We start from the raw sequence: 22,904 nt of genomic DNA, 5'->3' as shown, positions 1-22,904 counted from the left end.
CTTGTAGCCTATTCTGCAAGTATAAAAGAAACTAATGAACAATATTTGCCCATTGTCTCATGCAACTTAGTTATATGTTGACCAAAAGTTGGTCTTGAAGACAAGATTGTTTCTTGTTTTCAAGGACAAGTTAATCTTAATTGCAACCAGTGTCATCTTGTGGGAACACTAATTCAATGTTAAATCAGAGTTTGAACCTTCTTACATAATGTATAATGCCTTTTCTTATAACTTGTGCTTCCCTTTTTTTTTATAGTCTATGGATGCTGCTGCTATGTATTTTTTAAATATGAAAATTAATTGCTTCTTTAAGCCTTGCATTAACAATCACATCATATTATGTTTTATTAAGTCAAGAATATTTCTTAACGTAACAAGTAAAATAATTTTAGAGTGACTTTTTGATACAGAAAAATTATTGTAGATTATACGCATTGCCTATAATTCTCACTAATAAACTCATAAGTTTTTTGAAAATGGATTATGTAGGCAGAAAATTACAGTAATTCTTATAAATTTAGTAATAAGTAATTAAAAATTTTTTAACAAATAGTTATACATAGCATTTTAAATATTTACTACAAAAACTTTATTTTTATCAAAAATATAAGGAAGTTGAAACAATATAGTAGATGAAAGTATAGTTATAATTCACATAATTTCATGCATTAGTGCATAATTTTAAGAAGATAAACTTAATTCCAAGATTATAAATTTATGGTTTGATATGAAAAATAAAATATCACAGTACCTCAAAACTAGTTCCAGATCAATAAGCTCAAAATATTTACTAAATAAAACAAAGTAAAAAATTTAAATCAAAAACAAAACTTTTATAAAAGTAGATACTGATAACTAAGTGCTTGTGATATATCTAGTGCATCATGATCATAATGTTTTTATATTTAGTAAAGATTTATACAGAAATGAAGTGACTTGGCATGTGAAATCTGTGAAATAATTATTTTTGTACATTTACAGATTGAAATTTTTATATCAAACTAAAGACTTGAGTTCAGTCCAGGCTACAAACTGAAGTTTATATTGATATTAGAATACACTAGGTTATTTTTGTTAGAAAATATTTTCTTCATTATCAACTTTGATAAAGAAACAATTTGCCATCTTTCAATATCGAGAAAATTAAAAATGCTTTATTAATGAAAATTTATATAACAATTTAAACATATCTTTAATCTAAATTATCAAAAAATTTTGTTATTTTAAATTTAAAATTAACAGAAAACTTACTTGAGGCAATGTTGGTGATGTAGGAGCTGCTGTCTCATATACAAAGTTCTGATGTGTGTTCGGAGACTGTTGTGGATAAACTCCAAATGATTGTTGATGTGAGACGTAACTGTCTAATGATAATGCATTTGTATCGACTGTTAAGCCCTACATGTACATACACATACATATAGAAAGGAGTTATTATTTTTACAAATTCAAAAAAATATTAAATATCTTTAATTAATAAATTCATAACTAATCTTAAGTTTCTGTAATTTATTCTGAAAAATAGAACTGAAATTTCAGAATACATTACATTAGAATAATACAACCTATGATATATGAATAAAACAAAAACAGAACAAGAAAATTATTTACTTATTTTTAATACTTTATAGTTAAAATTATGAATGTAATTTTACCTATAAAATATGGTAATAAAACTATGATATATTTAAATGTTACTTAAAACATTTTCAAAAATTTTACATTGTATAAATTGAAGTTTTTAAATTTTTAATAAAACAGTTGAGTTACTTAAGATGAAAACATAAGCATCCAAACCTGATAGTTATATATTAAAGCCAAATGACTGCCAAATTATAATTGGGCAATACTACTATTATTATTAATTAAATGCCACATTACTTGACATTTAATTAGTAATAGTAGTATAGCCCAATTATAATTCAACAATCATTTGTCTTTAAAGATGAAAATAAATATTTGAAAATGTTTCAATAGTAATAAATAATGCAATCTTTTTAAAATTAATAATCTTTTTAATTATGAAATGTAGTCAAATGAAAGTAATTTTTAACATACAATATACAAGATAGCTTCAAAAAGTTCCCAGAATTGGTTTATTACTCAAAAGTATGTGTACAATTGACAAATCAAGCAATGTGTCCTTCGAAGTATTGTCCATAGGCAACCACATACTTTTGCCAATGCTTATATAGTTGCTGAAAATATTCTTGAAAGCCATCTCATGACAGTGCCTGCAACACAGATATAGCACTCTGTATAAACCTCATCTACATTTTTGAAGTGGCGTCCCTTGATGATATCCTTCAACCAGGAGAAAAGGTAAAAATCGCATGAGGTCTGCCATGAGCATTTATGACACCGTGTATTGACAAACACTGTGCATTTTCAATTGATTATGCAGGATGGAATGACAACTTCCAACCAAAATTCCCACTATCTTGGCAATCTACTCAATTGACTGTTGTCTGCCTGACCTCACAATCTTGGGTACAACAGATACTTTCTCCTCAGACATTGATGTCAATAAATGACCATTTCTCAAATCATCAACAATACTTTCTTGTCCCTCACAAAAGCATTTTTGCCAGTCAAACTTGAGAATACTTCATGGCAGATTCAATATAGATGCCCTGAAGCATCTTGAAGGTCTCAGAGTTTTTCCCCCAAAAACACACAAAATTTGATATTTGCATGTTGTCCTTCGACAGACATTTTTACCATAATCTGTTTCACAATGTCTCCCTAACACAATCTTCAGTAACTGTTGTCATCTTTGCAGCAAGTACAGATTTGTTCAAACACATTTCTCTATTCCTGACATGTTTAGCTAAGACGTGCATTATATGTTCCCTTTTCCATTGCCTTTAATTGACTAACCTGGCATAATTCCAGGAACTGTTTGAAGCTACCTTGTATTTCAATTATGATTAGATATTTTATTTCCATTAATTGGCATCATGTCATTTTTAATTATGTTCACAAGATATAAAAAAAAATACAGATACAGCAAAATGATACAATTGAAAAAGTTCTGATGTAATTATTACACTAGTCCTATTAAAGGAAATAATTTTAAAAATCTTTATCTTGATATTTACGCAATTGTTTTCAAAATTTTAAATAATATCAATTCCGTAAAACTAAATTTCCAACTAACATGAGATCAATTCTCAGAATGACAAAGCATCTTGATATGATAGAACTGTCTTGATTTTAAATAATGATTTCTATATCACAAATTAATGGACAATTAATTTGTAATAATTAAATCGTTTTTACAAACTGCAGAAGAAAATTTTATCCTATTTACTGAGGTAATATTTAAAGAAAAATTTTAATAAAAAAATACAAAAACTAAGATAACTTATATCACATAGATTTATAAATGAAAAATAATAGAAATTTACTTCTAAATGAATGGAACAATAGTAAAAGTATAAATTATATCACTACATAATGATAAAGTCATAAACAGATTCATAATCATGGCAGTGTAAAAATGGATATTGAATAGCCATTCAATTAGAAATTAAAAATATATTTATTCGTAATGAATATACAGGGTTGTTCGAAAGTAATATGCCAGAGGATGCTTCCATGCATAACATGTATATATGTACTGTAATAGTTTGGCTTTGATGTCAATAAATTTGGGGGTTGAGCATTTTGGGTATTAGCAAGGTTGTGGCCGAAGTTTTTATCTCTAAAACGCAAACATTGCTTACAAGATAGTGATGCTCAACGTTCGATGTTCACGTTTTAGAGATGAAAACTTCAACCACAACCTCACTATTGTCAGAGACACATGTGATTTACAATGTAAACTGTCATGACAGGTAATCATCAAGGTATACCATACAATTAGTTATTAGTAATTATTTAATGAACAGTAACTTTAAAAACTACAGTATTTAATCATTTTATTACAGTACAACACAAATATGACACACATGCTATGCATGGAAGCATTCTCTTGTGTACTTTTGAACAACCCTGTGTAGACAAGTAATGATGATAAAATAAATATGTAAGAATACTGACATTGTAAACAAATAACTTAATGCATGGCACAGAACAAGATTATAAGCTTTTTATATTAAAAGTACTTTCAATTACTAGAGGATATTTTTGAAGTTTGCTCTAATTATTCTGCTCAAATATCTTATAACTGAAGTAACCTTAAATGAAGTAAGCAAAAATACTTTTATTAAAAAAGTTTATAATATTGTTCTGTGTCATATATTAAGTTAATGATGGTAAAAAATAAACATCAAAATTATTATTGGAACACTATAGTAATTATTTATTGACTGATGTAACACGAAAGGAAAGGGGAAAATCACAATATTTTTAATGCCAACATAATGTAAAGAGAAATCTTATAAATAAGATAAAAATGTTAAGATAATAAGGGAACATTTTACTAAAACCAAGTAGAAATATTGTTAGGCCTAACATGCGTTAATGCATTGTTAAAAGTCGTGGATACTACATTGTTAAGGGATTTTTCAGTTAAAATAATCATGTGTGATATTCAAGAATTTTGGTTATCTGATAGATCTATTATTATTATTATTATTCTTTGGTAGATTTTTGTGATTAAATGCATTTTTAAAAAAATCTATTTAATTATTGAAGGATTTAATAGAATAAAATACAGCTATTTAAGGAAACCAAATTTTACTATAAAATTAAGAGTTTTTTAAAATCAATTTACATTTTTTACAGCAGTCATATCTTCAAATAAAAAACTGCATTGCCTCCATAATTGAAGATTTGAGTTATTTTGGTGTCAATGGTGATTGAAATAGCAGATTGTGAAGACAGTTTTTTTGTATTCTTTGTTACAGTTTTACTGTATAAATTACCATCGACCATTTTTAATGAACTAATTATAATTAATGGGGAAACAGTTCGGACTTTTATTCAGACCAATTTTAACTCGCAGTAATGTTTGAAACAAACACAGGATACATGCAGTGTTCACAAGGATTTTGAAAATTTAAAATTTACATGTAAACTTATAAATAAATAAATTATAATAGATTTATTTAATAAAAAAATAATAAATAGAATAATTAAAATAAAACTAAATGAAACATTATACATAAAAATAAGCAAAATTTAATACAATAAAATATAGTCAAGTTGGCAGCTTTGTTAACTCAGTGTGGAAAAAAATAGGGTTACAATTTAGATGTGGAGAAATGTCCATTTTGCTACAGTAAAAGATTCCAGAAAATCCAGCAGTAAAATGTTAAGTTTAAGAAGTAAACAATAAAAACAAACGTTTCCAATTGCTTAAAGTGATCATCTTCAGATTTACATTAATTAACAATATAAAACAATAATGATATTTACATTACTAAAAAATTTCAAGGATCCCAAAGACCCTGAAACATACTGGGAGTGTATTCTATTCTGTTAACTGAAAAGAGAATTGAAAATAAAATTAGAATACATGGGGGATGCTTCACATTCCCTAAATATAAGAAAAAAGAACACAAGGGGTCAATTTGGTAAGAACTTACAAAAACAACCTTAGCAACCCATGCAAATAATAATCAAGTGTAAATGAACCTAGAAGCAGCACATACATGATAATGCACATCTAAAATATCTTGAAAGAATGCAGCTATATGAGTCATTCGCAGGCCAAATCAATTAACTCCATTTGTAAATCCTTTATATAATCATTATTACTTTTACATTTTTTGCATAACTAATTTTAACATTAAAGCATAGCAATATAACAGTATATAAAAATACATTTTACAATGTGTTTAAATTTAAAGTTTAAAAGGAATTTTAAAAAATAATTTATATTATCAATTTTTATACTTTTTGTTTTACGGAGTTAATGGATTTGACAAGTGAATGGCTCATATAAAGTTAATAAAAAAGCAGGGGCTATCAATTACTAAGAAACCAACATATTATCATCCATGTGAAAACCATCATTTGAAGTAATACAAAAAAATAGGTTTTATTATTATAATAAAATTTTTATATGTAAATTGAAACTTAAAAAATTTTTAAATCTTACTGGTTTTGGAAATTGACATACATGAAAATAACAAAACTGGAAAACATTCTATTTAATTTGAATTTGTAAACTTTATGCATTGTTCTATATTATTAATTAATGTAAACTTGATGATGGTTGCTGTAAGTTATTGAAAACATTTGTTTTTATCAAGTACTTCTTAAATTTAATGTTTTACTGTTGGATTTTCTGATTTGGTAAGAAATTGATAAACACATGTAGTTATTATATATAGATTAGAAAGAGATTCCATAGAATTGATCAACCAGGTCCACACAGCTGATATTGTGTATCATGCATGTTGATCATATTGTGTTGCTTAGAGAGGCAGCATATATAACTGTTCCAGTATTCGAACTGCACTTCATTCATGCATTCTTTACATATTAGAAACTAATATGCAACATTCTAATGGTATATGCAGAACAAGTAACTGGATGCACATGTAAAGATAAGACACTTAAACACCAAAATAATCTGGCAAAATAACATTATAATCATGCTCTGTAGAAGAAGAAGAAGAAGCATCTTTTAAAATAAAAGTAAAGGATTTTTTCATTGAAGTCAGAAAAGTCTCCAAATGATCCAAAGATGGCATATAAATATTCTAGTTCCTGATGATCAATCATCAGAAACTAGAATACAGTAGAGCGTCGTTTATCAATTGGGAACTGGGGTTGATCGGAAAATCGACATTTCGGATAACTGATTATGTACAAAAAAATATATTAATCTATCCCATGTTGAAATTTTTCTCCATTGTGTGTCGCTTCGTGTTGAATTTTCGTCAATGTTAAGCCTAACTTTTTAAAATGATAATCGTAACTATTGTATCGTTAAAAATTATTTCTTTATTTTGTACAAACGAAATAAATATATTGAAAAATATAAAAACAATAAAAAATTATACTTCAGAAGTTAATTTAGTATCAAAATCGTAAAATATTTGAATAGCCCAAGATATAGCCAAAGATTGCAGCGCCACAGCACTGGCGAAAATTTAAATTTTCCGACTGGAATTCTTTCGGATAATTGACTTTCGAATAAACGATGCTCTACTGTATTTATATGCCATCTTTGGATTATTTGGAGACCACAGCCATTTCTAATTAGTCTCATCTATTTTTGTTTTATTACAGAATAAATATGATATAATTTCATGTATGAAATGCTTGCATTTAAAACACATATTAATGTGAAAGCTGTGTAATTCTTCAAATGTCAACAACAAACAACAACTATTGGCATTTGCCATCCAGATACAGTAATTATCAAAAATCAAAGATTTTTAAAGATTTACCAGTGAATTCACAATGAATGTTAATATTCTAACATAAAAAGTGATGCATGTTAAAAAACTGTTGTTGCATAATTTTTAAAATTGAAACTACAAGACAAAAAAATCACTACTGCAGACATTTAAGCTTACTTGCTAAAACATGGCACACTGTCAACGATACTTGAAAGTTGTGTACAGCATCATCATTGTGGCAGTTACGTTTGTCTGCTGCACATTTTATTTTACTAGAACATCTTTGTCTTTGTCCTGTGTCATTTGATTACAAAAAACAGTTTAGTTCAGGTAATGCTTCCTCAGAAATTTTCCTATGTTAGTTTTTGTTTGCAAATGTCTAATTTGTTGCAAATTTATCTACTGTTTAACTGTCAGATCTGTTTCTAACCTGATGAAAGTATCATCATGTACAAGCACAACAATGTCTAAAATATTATGTGGATCAGCATGTCCACAATCAATACCTAGAACACTAATTTGTATAATCTCATCTATTTAAATAGAAAGAAATTTTTTACTTCAGTTTCAAAATTTTTATCCTGCTTCCCTCTATCTCTGGAAATATTCTCAGAGTCAATACAAAAGTGACATTTAGATGCATACCAAAATCTTTTTCAAAAGAAACCTCACATATATTATGTAAGGTTGCTATCAGAGGAGATGCCAAGAGGGTCAAAGGGTCACTAAGAGGGTATGTGAATGCAACGGTCACTGTGACAGACACTATGATAACAAGAAACCATTTATTTGACATGAAAGGAGCTTACGAGATTTTTGCAATCTCAGAAGTTCTAAGTTGGCAGTGTCTTCTGGGTCTTCCTCTCCTTTCCAAAATACTCCCAAACAAAAGAGCGTCCCTGGTTCACAAATGGCAGTTCCCTCAACGTCTCGACAACTCTGGGACGATGCAGTCGACTTGTGGTAATTGGATGATGCCGATCCAAGGACAGGAGATGAAGATGGACATGAGACACACACGCAACAATTGATCAGGCACTTGGAATTTTCGAGAGAATGTTGTGTCCTTGAATTTCCAGATTTTTATTAATTTTCCTCCTCAATCACCCATTCTGATTGGTCGCTTTTTCTTGTTCTCACTTTTTAAGTGGGTGATCACTTGTTATTAAGTGTAATGAGATCACAACTTAGATTGCAGGAGAGGTAAAAATTGAAGTTTAATTGGATCCTCCAACTGGAGATGATCAAACCTTAGGACTTACATTCTTCTATTGTTTAAAAGTTTGCATTGTGTTTTCATACAAAAAAAAATTATTTTTAACTTCTATTTCTTTTCTTTAAAAAATAATTTTAATGTGAATTTTAGTGACAGTTTGGACCTCCAGAGCCTCACAATTATATGCAATATGTGCCATCATAGTATTTCATGTTGTAACAAGCAAGCCTAGATTTCCATAACAATAATCTTTTTATGTCTTGTAGTTCTAATAATAAAAACAATATATGCAACAATCCAAAAATACACCACCACTTGTGAAAATATTGATATTCATCACTGCAAATGCTAAAAAATCTTAGAAAACCCTGATTTCTGATATTCAGTCTGCACAATGAATATTGACAATTGCTGAGTATTATTAATAGTTGCAGCATTATCAAAACTGTTGGGATGTATGGCTGTTTGTGGCTGTAATCCAATGTGTTTGCTAACTTTGCTATGTGGAAGTGATATTGACCTTCAGCTATGCAGCACCTTGTTACATATGTTAACTATTTGCACATTCTTCTCATATGTCCTATGATCTTATTTACAGGCTTTGTAAAATATTTGTATGTACAATAGTATAGTAATAGTAATTTCCTAATTTTCTCTACAATTAAAAAAACTTCCTACTGAAAACTTGTATCATTGTTCTTTGTTAACACAAACCCTGACCCTGAACAATACCCATTTTGATACGATAAAAAGTTTAAGATCACCATCTTTTGACATTAATAAATTTTGAGTAAAGTACAAAAATAAACACAAAAAATCTTGCAAGCACTTTCAACATGTATAGAATGTCTTCTTAGACATTCTATACATGTATAGAATGTCTAAGAAGACATTCTATACATGTCAAAAGTGCTTGCAAGATTTTTTGTTAACACGTATTAACTGTATCTTTATTGTTATGAAATGTTTATGCTTTTTTATGAAACTGTAATTTATAATTTGTTAGCATTTTCTAATTGAATATTAACTTGTTTATAAAATTTAATTTTATAATGTACAATAAATTAAACTGAGTTATATGTATAATTTCTTACCATCAGGAAGGAAACTTAAATGTAATGAAACTTAATTACAGTTAGTTAAATAATTTACATACATTCTGAATTTATAATAAAAGTATCAAGTTTAAATTTTAACTAATTACTTCATTATATAATAAATTCATATTAAACATTAAATGGGTAATTTAGTATTTTAGAATTTTTATATACAACACTTTAATATATTATTAAGATAAATAGGGTAAAAAGAACACATCATGGAAGAGACAGAACCAAGGGATGGCTCTTATTAATATTAAACATTAAAATATCTTTTGATAAATTTAAAATGCTAATTTAAAAAAATAAAAACAAACATGTATTAGTACAATGAAAAAAAATCTTAGAGAATTATAAATTAATGACAAAATTAAAAACAATTAACTTTTAAAAATAAATTATTAAAATACATCATATAAAACTTATATTTAAACTATTTTAATTTAAACAAATAGTTTCTTAAAATAAACAAACAATTAAATAACCGCAAACAATTTACATGAAGCAATTTTTTCAAAAGCTTTTACCATATGATATTTTTATATATTTATCTGAAACTTAGTGTTTTCATAATAATACACTTAGTTGATATTTTATGTTTTTACTTTATAGAATTAGTTAATAAAATCTTTATACAAGAATACCATACAGTCTAAAACTATCAATAATGCATTACGAAAAGTAATGAATTATAAAATAATACTAAAGATCACAGAATTCTGTTGATCTTCAGTACAGCATTGTTTTCTTTGAAGAAAGCAATAATATAATTACTCATAAAGAAGTCTATTGTTTAAAGTAGTTAATCTTGATAAGTAAGTCTTTTTAATTTTTTTTTTCATCCCATTCCACAATTTTAGATTTGAGGTAGAAAAACAGTTTGAATACTACAAATAATCAAAGCCAAATATTTCTGATTTAAATATAATTTAAAATGATGTTTCTGAACATTATATTTAAACATGAAATGCTTGACTGATTGTTTGAAGTGTTCAAACCATTTTTGTTTTACTTTAAATTTCAAGATTATAGATAGACTCTGAAGGTAGAAAGATTTCAAAAATATTATTTTTAATAAATAAATTATTATAGAGTTTACTTGGCTCACTTGCCTTTCAAGGATTTTTGTAACAAAGCTTGTGAAATAGAAGAAATTAAAAATGAAGGAAATAAATTATAGTAAATTTCTCTTTTAAGTAAAAAAGAAAATACAATAAAAATGTATGTTCAAAACAGAAGACTGAAGGGAAAGAATAAAAACGATATAAAAATGATAAATTTCAAGTTTTGAAGTTTTTAGCAATGGCTTACATTAAGTTTAGTAATTTAAAGAACTGAAAAATTATCATTTATCTGATATAACAAACTAGCAGACATGCAGCACAATCACATACAATATACAGTAATACCTCGACTTACGCTACCCCAACTTACGCAAACCCAGAGTTACGTGATTTTCAAATCTCGTCGATTTGTCTTTTGTTTGAGCACCACGCAACCCTTGATTACTCACTCCCCACACACTATTGTTCAGCTTACATGTTCTGACATGTCGCGCGGAATTGACACATAACTACAATTTATTTTGTGTTATTTATTTCTGTATTTGTTATATCTACGGAGACTTGAGAGACTCTATATGTGGTGATTTCTTGTAACCGTGAACGAATCAAAAGACGAGATAAGATTAACAAGAACATTTATTAGCTTACATACATCCAACTTGGATTTTACACAAATTGCAAAATTATACCCCGACGTATGCTAATTCGACTTACGCGGTTATCGCTTGGTCCCACCTATCGCGTAAGTTCGGGATATTACTGTTAAATTCCTTTCATGCTTCAATGTAGATTGTATTTGTTTTTGTTATAATTAAAATAATTATGAGGATCTTTAAAATATTTATATGAGATTGTCTATAATTATGTAATGCTATTTTTTATACTTTTCAACTACTAATCCATCATCCTGTAAATCTCCTTTAGGTATCACACACATCTATCCTCAAAATTATGTAACATAGTTTCAATCAACCTCCTTAGTTGTACTGGAGTAATTTATAAACAGTATAGAGTATTGAACATTATATGTAATTAAAAAATAGTGCAAAGCAGTAACAAACAGTACAGTTTACTATGCAACTCTTTAGGAACAAAAATGAATCATTCTGTTAACCAAGGGTTGAGATCCTAGCATCATGAAATGCTTTTCTAATTACTTCCTCCTCCTTGGATAAGTGGGTATGCATCATAACTATTATCTGCATAACCATTCATCCATATCTGCATTACATAATTTATGGATATCCCTATATTTATAGAACAAAGAACATTTTAAAATTACTTGCATTGATAAGCTATGCAAGAAATGGATATTTAGGAAAAAATTATACACTAGAAAAAATTTTATAAGAACCACACTGTAATGAAACTGGATGTGCCACCATTATTATTGTCTAAAATAGTAAACATTTTCATCTCAAACAACTATAAACATGAAAATAACTATAAAAATATTTAATAAATATATTATTATTATTAAAATACATACAGATTGCAATAAACTTTTAAAATAAAATGTGCTACAAGTTTAACTGAGGATTTCAATCTTTGATTAAATCTTTGAAGTGAGACAAATAATGGCAGAATTCCTGGTTTGCTGGAGTATTATGTTAGACTTTTATGACTGTTAGAATATAGATCAAGTAAAACTCTGACTCTTATTTCTGTGTTTTATTTTCTAATTGTTATTCCTTTATGTGGTCATCTGTAGAAAATTTCCAAGGGGCAAAGATTGGAGACAAATAATTACATCATTAAATTTTTATTTAATTATTTAATTTTTTGGAGTTTTTTCACAAGTTTATTATAGAATTCAGTATTGTATCAAATCATTCCATGGTCGAGGGTGTAAGACTATGTATCTCAATCACTTTTACAATTATAATATGTGGAATATTTTATTTTACTTGATCCCAGGGAGGGCAAGCACCCATTTGCCCTCTCTTCAGACATCCATGTTCCTTTATATATATATATATATATAGAAATTAAATCATTCTATGAAAAAATTAGGACAGAGAATAGACTTAAAATTGATAATATACAATAAATTAATAGGAATTTCACAATTTTTGAGTGTCAAATATTGTGAAATTCCAGCTTCCTAGTTCAGAAAATATTTTAATCTAAATAATTCAATAATTTTAGAGAAAGAAGATAACTGATTATTAAATATATAAGTAGAGGTAAAAAAATATTTTATTTGATTGATTCTGATGTTGAGACAATCATAATTAAAGTAATTAATATCCAATTCCTGATTTGGAAAAAAACTATCAATCCTTGATAAGGCACAATGCAGACATAAGCAGATATCCAATCATCCAATCAATCATAATTAAGGTACACATATTTAATGCTGTCTAGAAATAGATTTTTTTCAGTTCAAATGCATCTAATTCAGCATGGTGACATTTCTAAAAAAAAAAAAAAAAAAAGCAATTATTTATTGTGACATTATCACAATGCTGGACTGCAATTTTTAATTTATTTAATTTAAATATATTTTTTCCACTTCAAATTAGTACTTTCTTGCTCCCTGTACATCATACTTTCCTGCTACCAATAGAGTTGTGCTGGTCATCATCTATCTAACTCCCTTCATGGAAAAATTTTTGAATTGAAATAATGCAACTTCTGGTTTGCATCAAAAGTTTGTATATAATTAATTGAGGCCTCCTACTCCTAAGCTTTCCATATCTGGTCTTGACTTTCATCTATCTAACTCCATTCTCAAGATTAAAGTAGGACAGACAGGCAACAGTGGGAATTTATAGGTCTACAATTTTTTAAAAATTGCAGCCCAATTAGTAGAAAAATTCACCACTGTGAAACTTTTGGTATTGCAAGCAACAAACATTTTATTTGTACAAGACATTCTAGATATACAGAGAGATTAATGATACAGGAAATACTGTACTGCTCAATGTTTTCCCCATTCTAATGATGTAAAACTTAAAAAAAAAAATTAACAGTCTTTATTCAACAGCTGACCATAACTGATTCTGTGTAATGCTTCTCATATATAGTGTGATATTGTCCTTAAAGACTGCCAAATTTACATATCTTCAATGAACTATTTTTTAAGTGACCCCCCCCAGTCCTCCACAATCAAAGGATCACATGGATTAAGATCACACAGTATGCTTCATATGCATTATACATTACATGTCAGTATCTATACACAACAAAATTTCAAATAATTACATTTTTATTACAGCTGTCAGGAAATGCCACATACAGAGTGAGTCAAAAGTTCCTTGCACTCTTTTCATGCATGAAAAGAGTGAAAGGAAAGTAAAAATAATACAAACATTAAAATTAACACTATGTTAAAAAACAGATTTTTAAAAATTGGTTATTTTGGCCTAGTAGCACTGGGTATTCTGGGCATCTGCAAGTATTGTACAGTACATAAAAGGAAAACTATTGCAGGTAGCCAGTTCAGAGAGGTACAGAAAGCATTCTCAACAATGTAAATTTAAACAGACAAAAATTAAGTATTTATTTTTAAAGTAACTGGACTAACAGAAGTAATAGAAATGATCTTATTACAAAGATAGTTATTTAAAATAGGTTCTTATATATATATATATATATATATATATGTCTTTTTTAAGTTAGATGCTGTCATTTGATAGATAAAATGACATCAAGTATTCCACTTGAAATTACATAGGGATTCCATAAAATGATTTACTGTACTCTGCCTCATTTAACATAAATTCCAGTACTAGAACCACTATCAAATTTTAAATTAATCTGACAACCAGAGAAAATCAGATAACAAGTTACTTTTTCAAAATGACAATCAAGACAACTAAAACAAATATTCAAAATCATTTTGAGTATTCTCTAATAAAATATTATTTGAAATGAAATGGCTCATCATAAAGTGTCATAACTCAGAGCTTATCAAAAAGATATTTTAATATGAATATGTAAAATAATTTTAATTTTAATAGTATTAATGTTATTAAAAGTGAAAGTATACTTAATAGCTAATTTCACAATAAATACACTTTATTGTGAAATTAGTGTATTTATTGGGCACTACCTTTGAGCAATAAAACTTTTTTAATTAACATAACAGTGTATTACCAACTTCCTCCAGGCAAATTCCCTGAGGAAGACAATAACACATTGTTGAAAGTGTTTCCTTTTTTTATTTTGTCAAGTTTTAACATGGAAATCTCAACACTATTTGTACATTTCCAGCAAAACACAAATCTGCAAATCTTAACAAGGCCAATTTATTACAGCACATGTTCAATGAACACAAGCTACAAACATTTAAAATATTTAAGATCACATTAAAAGGAGAATGCATTAATCATAAAGATTGTGAATCTCTATCTGCTGAATTAAATTTTTTATATGATAAATCACATAAAAGCATTTCATAACAAGATGGGCAAATCAACCACATGTACAAATGTATATGTTTACTTGATTTACAATCATTTAATATTAGAGAAGTTGCAGCTGACGTTTTCAACGCAAAAACGTATACATCGGACATTCAGCGCTGATATCCTGTAAGCCTAGAAGTTTGACAATGGCGTTTGGAACATCAGTGGAATCATGCTTGACATTCTAAACATCATTGTCAAACTTCTAGGCTTACAGGATGGCGGCGCTGAACGTCCAACGTACACATTTTCGCATTGAAAACGTCGGCCACAATCTCTCTATTATATTCTTCTTATATTTATACGATACCATGTTTTGAATTATGTTTTTAATCATACAAAAATATAAGGCATTATATATCTTAAAAATTAAATAATATTGCTTATCGAGTAACATTCCAATTTCAAATGTTATCATATTGGAAGCTAGATTGGAAATCTGACACAGGATTATGAAATATGCTCAAAATGTTGTGTGTTCTTAATAAATGTGTTTGCTGGAAATGCAAGGAGGGTGTTCATACTTTAATGTTAATCATAGTTCCAGCTATGTTCATCAGTTTTAATTAAAGTTCTAATACCAAAAGACAGTTATAAAAGAATTATTAACTTTATTTATATATAAAATTTTAGTTAAGATTATTTTTAAACAAATCATGGAAATTAGATGTATAGTCAGACCTCAGGTTTCAAACATCACTTTTTGAACAATTTGGTTCACAAACAAAATTTTGAACTCAAATTTGCCCCCAGTTGTTATACAATAACTCTGCTTCCAAATAAATTACTTGGCAAGAGCCAGTCACAAATGATCAAATCCCTATAGTTCCTACATTAAAGAAAGTCAACAGCCTGACCAATGAACAACAGGACTACCAATTCAGAAGTTGGTGGTGCTGAGATTCACCTTGTGTCATCAGACATCACAGCATGAATCATTGATGACATTGCTATTTAAATTATATTTCAATGCACATGCAGGAAAGATACTACAGTTGAGTCATCATAGGTATAACTAGACACTGTCAGTTAAGTAGTCAGTTTTCTGTGGTCCTGGCCAACTTAAATAGGCATTAATGTTAAAAATCCCTGGCTTAAAAATCACCATTTAACTCATCACCACAGGATAAATCAACATACTTTTTCTGTCCCACACTCGTTTAGAGTCCGATAAGTTGACTCCCTTCCTGAAAAAAATGAGTTTACTCCATACAGCTTAATGTCACAGCAAAATCCTATTTTGCATTTTCTCGCCTTTCATTCATGCATTATTTGTAGCAAGTGTTTCACATTTCTGTTAGAAATGAGTATCTGAAACCTAACAACACTTACACTGAATGAAAAATACAACTTGTATCTGGATTTGAATGTAATAAATCTTCACAAGCTGAATTTGCAAAACAAGAAAACCTTCCAAGAACAACATTGGTGGGAATTCTGACGAAAAAAAAACAGGAAATTAAGAAACTTTTTCTTGAGTCTTCATTGTGGCTGTCTCGTTAACACCAGACAAAGTCACTGTACAAAGATGTCAAAGATACTCTGGTATGTTGGCTAAAGCAAATTTGTTCATTGAATCTTCCTGTTTCAGATCTGATACTGAAACAAAAAGCAATGGAAATCACTGAGGTACTTGGAGTAGGAACCAACTTTAGTGCCAGCGATGGATGGTCAGAGAGATATATTGCATAAAGCACTATTGTATTTTCCTAATTGTAGTTTTTTTTCAACTTCATTTTAGTTGTCATATTAAATAACTTAACACGTTTCCACTCCCCCCTTGAGGTGTCGACTTATGCAGACTCAACTGAACAAAGTCCATAATCTTAGTCTGCAGCTCTAAGAAAAAATGCATGTTATCTGCCAAAAATCAATAAAGTTTACTTGTCACCTGCATCCAGAAAAGGTTTTTTCATTGCCAATTGAGAATTTATGAAAGAATTTGGATGTTATAACCAAATGAAAAGTCTAATGTGACATTATAGTCCATGAGTTGGCAACCTTTCAGTGGTGTTGTGCCAAACCTAAGTTATAGCGTTATTCCATGTGCCGACATGATTACTACCAATTTTGTTTTATATATATAATCAAAATTGGTTCAATTATAATAGACATCAAAAGTATATAATTTTAAAGTTAGGTTGTTAATTGAATTAAGTTCTTACGTGTGAAGCACATGAACAACATGTAGTTGGTGATACGGAGCATAAATGCATGCATTGTAATATAAAATAAAAGCAGGAGATTTGTTTTTAATGTACCATGGCCAATACTGAACTATGGCTTTCATTTAAATGTGTAATTAGTAATTAAAATATAAGTTTTACTACATTTATATTATATCAAAGTGCCACTGAAAATCATCCCATGTGCCACAAGTTGCCAATCTCTATTATAGTCTATTATTAATTGTCATTTTCATTACTAGTTTAAAAAAATCAAACAGGAATTAAACTTAAATGTTTTTTAATCATTCAGATTTTGGAATTGAACATTTTCAGCTTAAAAAATTCAAAAGTTATATATGAGGACTGTTTCTTTTTAAACCTCCGATGGTCCATAAAACAAAGACAAATGTAAATAACAAAATGAATTTATTACCAAAAGTTAGTTACAAACATAGTTACTTTTTGACATAATCACCATGAAGATTGAGGCATTTGTCATATCTATGCACAAGCTTTGAAATCCCATCTTCATAGAATGTTGTTGCCAGTGAATTGAGATGGCCTTAATGATGTTGTTTTGAAGATCATCATTAGTCTCAAATATCTACCCTCCTAGCCACATTTTCAGTTCAGAAAAGCAGTGGAAGTCTAAACACATTAAAAAGTTCCAAGTTGGATGGAAGTCTGAAAGGTGAAAGTTTTCACCACCTTTAAACACCCAGCATACAGCCTCGATTCAGTGCTGAGTGGTTTCCACCTCTTTCCTGAACTGAAAATGTGGCTAGGAGGACAGAGGTTTAAGACTAATGACAATCTTCAAAATGACGTTAGGGCCCATCTCAAGTCATCGGTGGCAATATTCTATGAAGAGGGGATCACAAAGCTCTTCCACAGATATGACAAATGCCTCATTCTTCACAGTGATTATGTCAAAAAGTAGCAATGTTTGTACTTAGCTTTCAGTAATAAATTCATTTTGTTATTTACACTTGCCTTTGTTTTATGGACCATCGGAGGTTGAAAAAGAAACAGCCTTTGTAAAATTAGACCGTACCAATAGATTGAAATATATTTGAGTTAAAAGAATAAATTTAAAAATTTTATAAAATATTTTGAGAATATTTGAGGCTACAATATATCAACTCAAAGGTTGAATAAAATTAAAATGTTAATGATTTTTGCAGTTTAAGACAAAAATTTAAATAAGCTAAAACGTTATAGAATTGTTAAAAAGTTTCTAACTATTATGAATAATAAACTTAAACCTCAGTTTTCAAACTTAATTTGTTCCTAAAAGTTGTTGAAAACCAATTTGTTCTAAAACTAAAACAAACTTTCCCATAAGAAACAAGATAAAAAGGATTAATCCGTTACTGACCCCAAAACAAAGTCCTTTTTTAAATTTTAAAAATGCATAGGTCCAAATGTGTGTATATATATATATACACATACACACACACATATACATATACATATATATATATATANTTACCATATGATATTTTTATATATTTATCTGAAACTTAGTGTTTTCATAATAATACACTTAGTTGATATTTTATGTTTTTACTTTATAGAATTAGTTAATAAAATCTTTATACAAGAATACCATACAGTCTAAAACTATCAATAATGCATTACGAAAAGTAATGAATTATAAAATAATACTAAAGATCACAGAATTCTGTTGATCTTCAGTACAGCATTGTTTTCTTTGAAGAAAGCAATAATATAATTACTCATAAAGAAGTCTATTGTTTAAAGTAGTTAATCTTGATAAGTAAGTCTTTTTAATTTTTTTTTTCATCCCATTCCACAATTTTAGATTTGAGGTAGAAAAACAGTTTGAATACTACAAATAATCAAAGCCAAATATTTCTGATTTAAATATAATTTAAAATGATGTTTCTGAACATTATATTTAAACATGAAATGCTTGACTGATTGTTTGAAGTGTTCAAACCATTTTTGTTTTACTTTAAATTTCAAGATTATAGATAGACTCTGAAGGTAGAAAGATTTCAAAAATATTATTTTTAATAAATAAATTATTATAGAGTTTACTTGGCTCACTTGCCTTTCAAGGATTTTTGTAACAAAGCTTGTGAAATAGAAGAAATTAAAAATGAAGGAAATAAATTATAGTAAATTTCTCTTTTAAGTAAAAAAGAAAATACAATAAAAATGTATGTTCAAAACAGAAGACTGAAGGGAAAGAATAAAAACGATATAAAAATGATAAATTTCAAGTTTTGAAGTTTTTAGCAATGGCTTACATTAAGTTTAGTAATTTAAAGAACTGAAAAATTATCATTTATCTGATATAACAAACTAGCAGACATGCAGCACAATCACATACAATATACAGTAATACCTCGACTTACGCTACCCCAACTTACGCAAACCCAGAGTTACGTGATTTTCAAATCTCGTCGATTTGTCTTTTGTTTGAGCACCACGCAACCCTTGATTACTCACTCCCCACACACTATTGTTCAGCTTACATGTTCTGACATGTCGCGCGGAATTGACACATAACTACAATTTATTTTGTGTTATTTATTTCTGTATTTGTTATATCTACGGAGACTTGAGAGACTCTATATGTGGTGATTTCTTGTAACCGTGAACGAATCAAAAGACGAGATAAGATTAACAAGAACATTTATTAGCTTACATACATCCAACTTGGATTTTACACAAATTGCAAAATTATACCCCGACGTATGCTAATTCGACTTACGCGGTTATCGCTTGGTCCCACCTATCGCGTAAGTTCGGGATATTACTGTTAAATTCCTTTCATGCTTCAATGTAGATTGTATTTGTTTTTGTTATAATTAAAATAATTATGAGGATCTTTAAAATATTTATATGAGATTGTCTATAATTATGTAATGCTATTTTTTATACTTTTCAACTACTAATCCATCATCCTGTAAATCTCCTTTAGGTATCACACACATCTATCCTCAAAATTATGTAACATAGTTTCAATCAACCTCCTTAGTTGTACTGGAGTAATTTATAAACAGTATAGAGTATTGAACATTATATGTAATTAAAAAATAGTGCAAAGCAGTAACAAACAGTACAGTTTACTATGCAACTCTTTAGGAACAAAAATGAATCATTCTGTTAACCAAGGGTTGAGATCCTAGCATCATGAAATGCTTTTCTAATTACTTCCTCCTCCTTGGATAAGTGGGTATGCATCATAACTATTATCTGCATAACCATTCATCCATATCTGCATTACATAATTTATGGATATCCCTATATTTATAGAACAAAGAACATTTTAAAATTACTTGCATTGATAAGCTATGCAAGAAATGGATATTTAGGAAAAAATTATACACTAGAAAAAATTTTATAAGAACCACACTGTAATGAAACTGGATGTGCCACCATTATTATTGTCTAAAATAGTAAACATTTTCATCTCAAACAACTATAAACATGAAAATAACTATAAAAATATTTAATAAATATATTATTATTATTAAAATACATACAGATTGCAATAAACTTTTAAAATAAAATGTGCTACAAGTTTAACTGAGGATTTCAATCTTTGATTAAATCTTTGAAGTGAGACAAATAATGGCAGAATTCCTGGTTTGCTGGAGTATTATGTTAGACTTTTATGACTGTTAGAATATAGATCAAGTAAAACTCTGACTCTTATTTCTGTGTTTTATTTTCTAATTGTTATTCCTTTATGTGGTCATCTGTAGAAAATTTCCAAGGGGCAAAGATTGGAGACAAATAATTACATCATTAACTTTTTTTTTAATTATTTAATTTTTTGGAGTTTTTTCACAAGTTTATTATAGAATTCAGTATTGTATCAAATCATTCCATGGTCGAGGGTGTAAGACTATGTATCTCAATCACTTTTACAATTATAATATGTGGAATATTTTATTTTACTTGATCCCAGGGAGGGCAAGCACCCATTTGCCCTCTCTTCAGACATCCATGTTCCTTTATATATATATATATATATAGAAATTAAATCATTCTATGAAAAAATTAGGACAGAGAATAGACTTAAAATTGATAATATACAATAAATTAATAGGAATTTCACAATTTTTGAGTGTCAAATATTGTGAAATTCCAGCTTCCTAGTTCAGAAAATATTTTAATCTAAATAATTCAATAATTTTAGAGAAAGAAGATAACTGATTATTAAATATATAAGTAGAGGTAAAAAAATATTTTATTTGATTGATTCTGATGTTGAGACAATCATAATTAAAGTAATTAATATCCAATTCCTGATTTGGAAAAAAACTATCAATCCTTGATAAGGCACAATGCAGACATAAGCAGATATCCAATCATCCAATCAATCATAATTAAGGTACACATATTTAATGCTGTCTAGAAATAGATTTTTTTCAGTTCAAATGCATCTAATTCAGCATGGTGACATTTCTAAAAAAAAAAAAAAAAAAAAGCAATTATTTATTGTGACATTATCACAATGCTGGACTGCAATTTTTAATTTATTTAATTTAAATATATTTTTTCCACTTCAAATTAGTACTTTCTTGCTCCCTGTACATCATACTTTCCTGCTACCAATAGAGTTGTGCTGGTCATCATCTATCTAACTCCCTTCATGGAAAAATTTTTGAATTGAAATAATGCAACTTCTGGTTTGCATCAAAAGTTTGTATATAATTAATTGAGGCCTCCTACTCCTAAGCTTTCCATATCTGGTCTTGACTTTCATCTATCTAACTCCATTCTCAAGATTAAAGTAGGACAGACAGGCAACAGTGGGAATTTATAGGTCTACAATTTTTTAAAAATTGCAGCCCAATTAGTAGAAAAATTCACCACTGTGAAACTTTTGGTATTGCAAGCAACAAACATTTTATTTGTACAAGACATTCTAGATATACAGAGAGATTAATGATACAGGAAATACTGTACTGCTCAATGTTTTCCCCATTCTAATGATGTAAAACTTAAAAAAAAAAATTAACAGTCTTTATTCAACAGCTGACCATAACTGATTCTGTGTAATGCTTCTCATATATAGTGTGATATTGTCCTTAAAGACTGCCAAATTTACATATCTTCAATGAACTATTTTTTAAGTGACCCCCCCCAGTCCTCCACAATCAAAGGATCACATGGATTAAGATCACACAGTATGCTTCATATGCATTATACATTACATGTCAGTATCTATACACAACAAAATTTCAAATAATTACATTTTTATTACAGCTGTCAGGAAATGCCACATACAGAGTGAGTCAAAAGTTCCTTGCACTCTTTTCATGCATGAAAAGAGTGAAAGGAAAGTAAAAATAATACAAACATTAAAATTAACACTATGTTAAAAAACAGATTTTTAAAAATTGGTTATTTTGGCCTAGTAGCACTGGGTATTCTGGGCATCTGCAAGTATTGTACAGTACATAAAAGGAAAACTATTGCAGGTAGCCAGTTCAGAGAGGTACAGAAAGCATTCTCAACAATGTAAATTTAAACAGACAAAAATTAAGTATTTATTTTTAAAGTAACTGGACTAACAGAAGTAATAGAAATGATCTTATTACAAAGATAGTTATTTAAAATAGGTTCTTATATATATATCTAATTACTTCCTCCTCCTTG

At 28.4% G+C, this 22,904-nt stretch overlaps 1 protein-coding gene across 5 annotated transcripts in view; it reads right to left on the bottom strand.

Moving 5' to 3' along the window:
* LOC111634314 (CREB-regulated transcription coactivator 1-like) overlaps window positions 1–22,904 on the bottom strand; it is a 210,865-nt gene that overhangs the window by 89,585 nt on the left and 98,376 nt on the right. For all 5 annotated transcript variants that reach the window (XM_023379066.1, XM_023379068.1, XM_023379069.1 and 2 more), the window contains exon 10: window positions 1,252–1,398. In XM_023379066.1, the coding sequence (XP_023234834.1) occupies window positions 1,252–1,398 (147 nt within the window). The remainder of the gene's footprint in view (window positions 1–1,251; window positions 1,399–22,904) is intronic.

The sequence above is a fragment of the Centruroides sculpturatus genome, unplaced genomic scaffold (assembly GCF_000671375.1).
Source record: "Centruroides sculpturatus isolate CEXI.00-Female unplaced genomic scaffold, Cexi_2.0 scaffold886, whole genome shotgun sequence".
NCBI classification, from domain to species: Eukaryota; Metazoa; Arthropoda; class Arachnida; order Scorpiones; family Buthidae; genus Centruroides; species Centruroides sculpturatus.
Note: the sequence above shows the minus strand (reverse complement) of the source record. Positions and strands in the feature narration are given on the sequence as shown.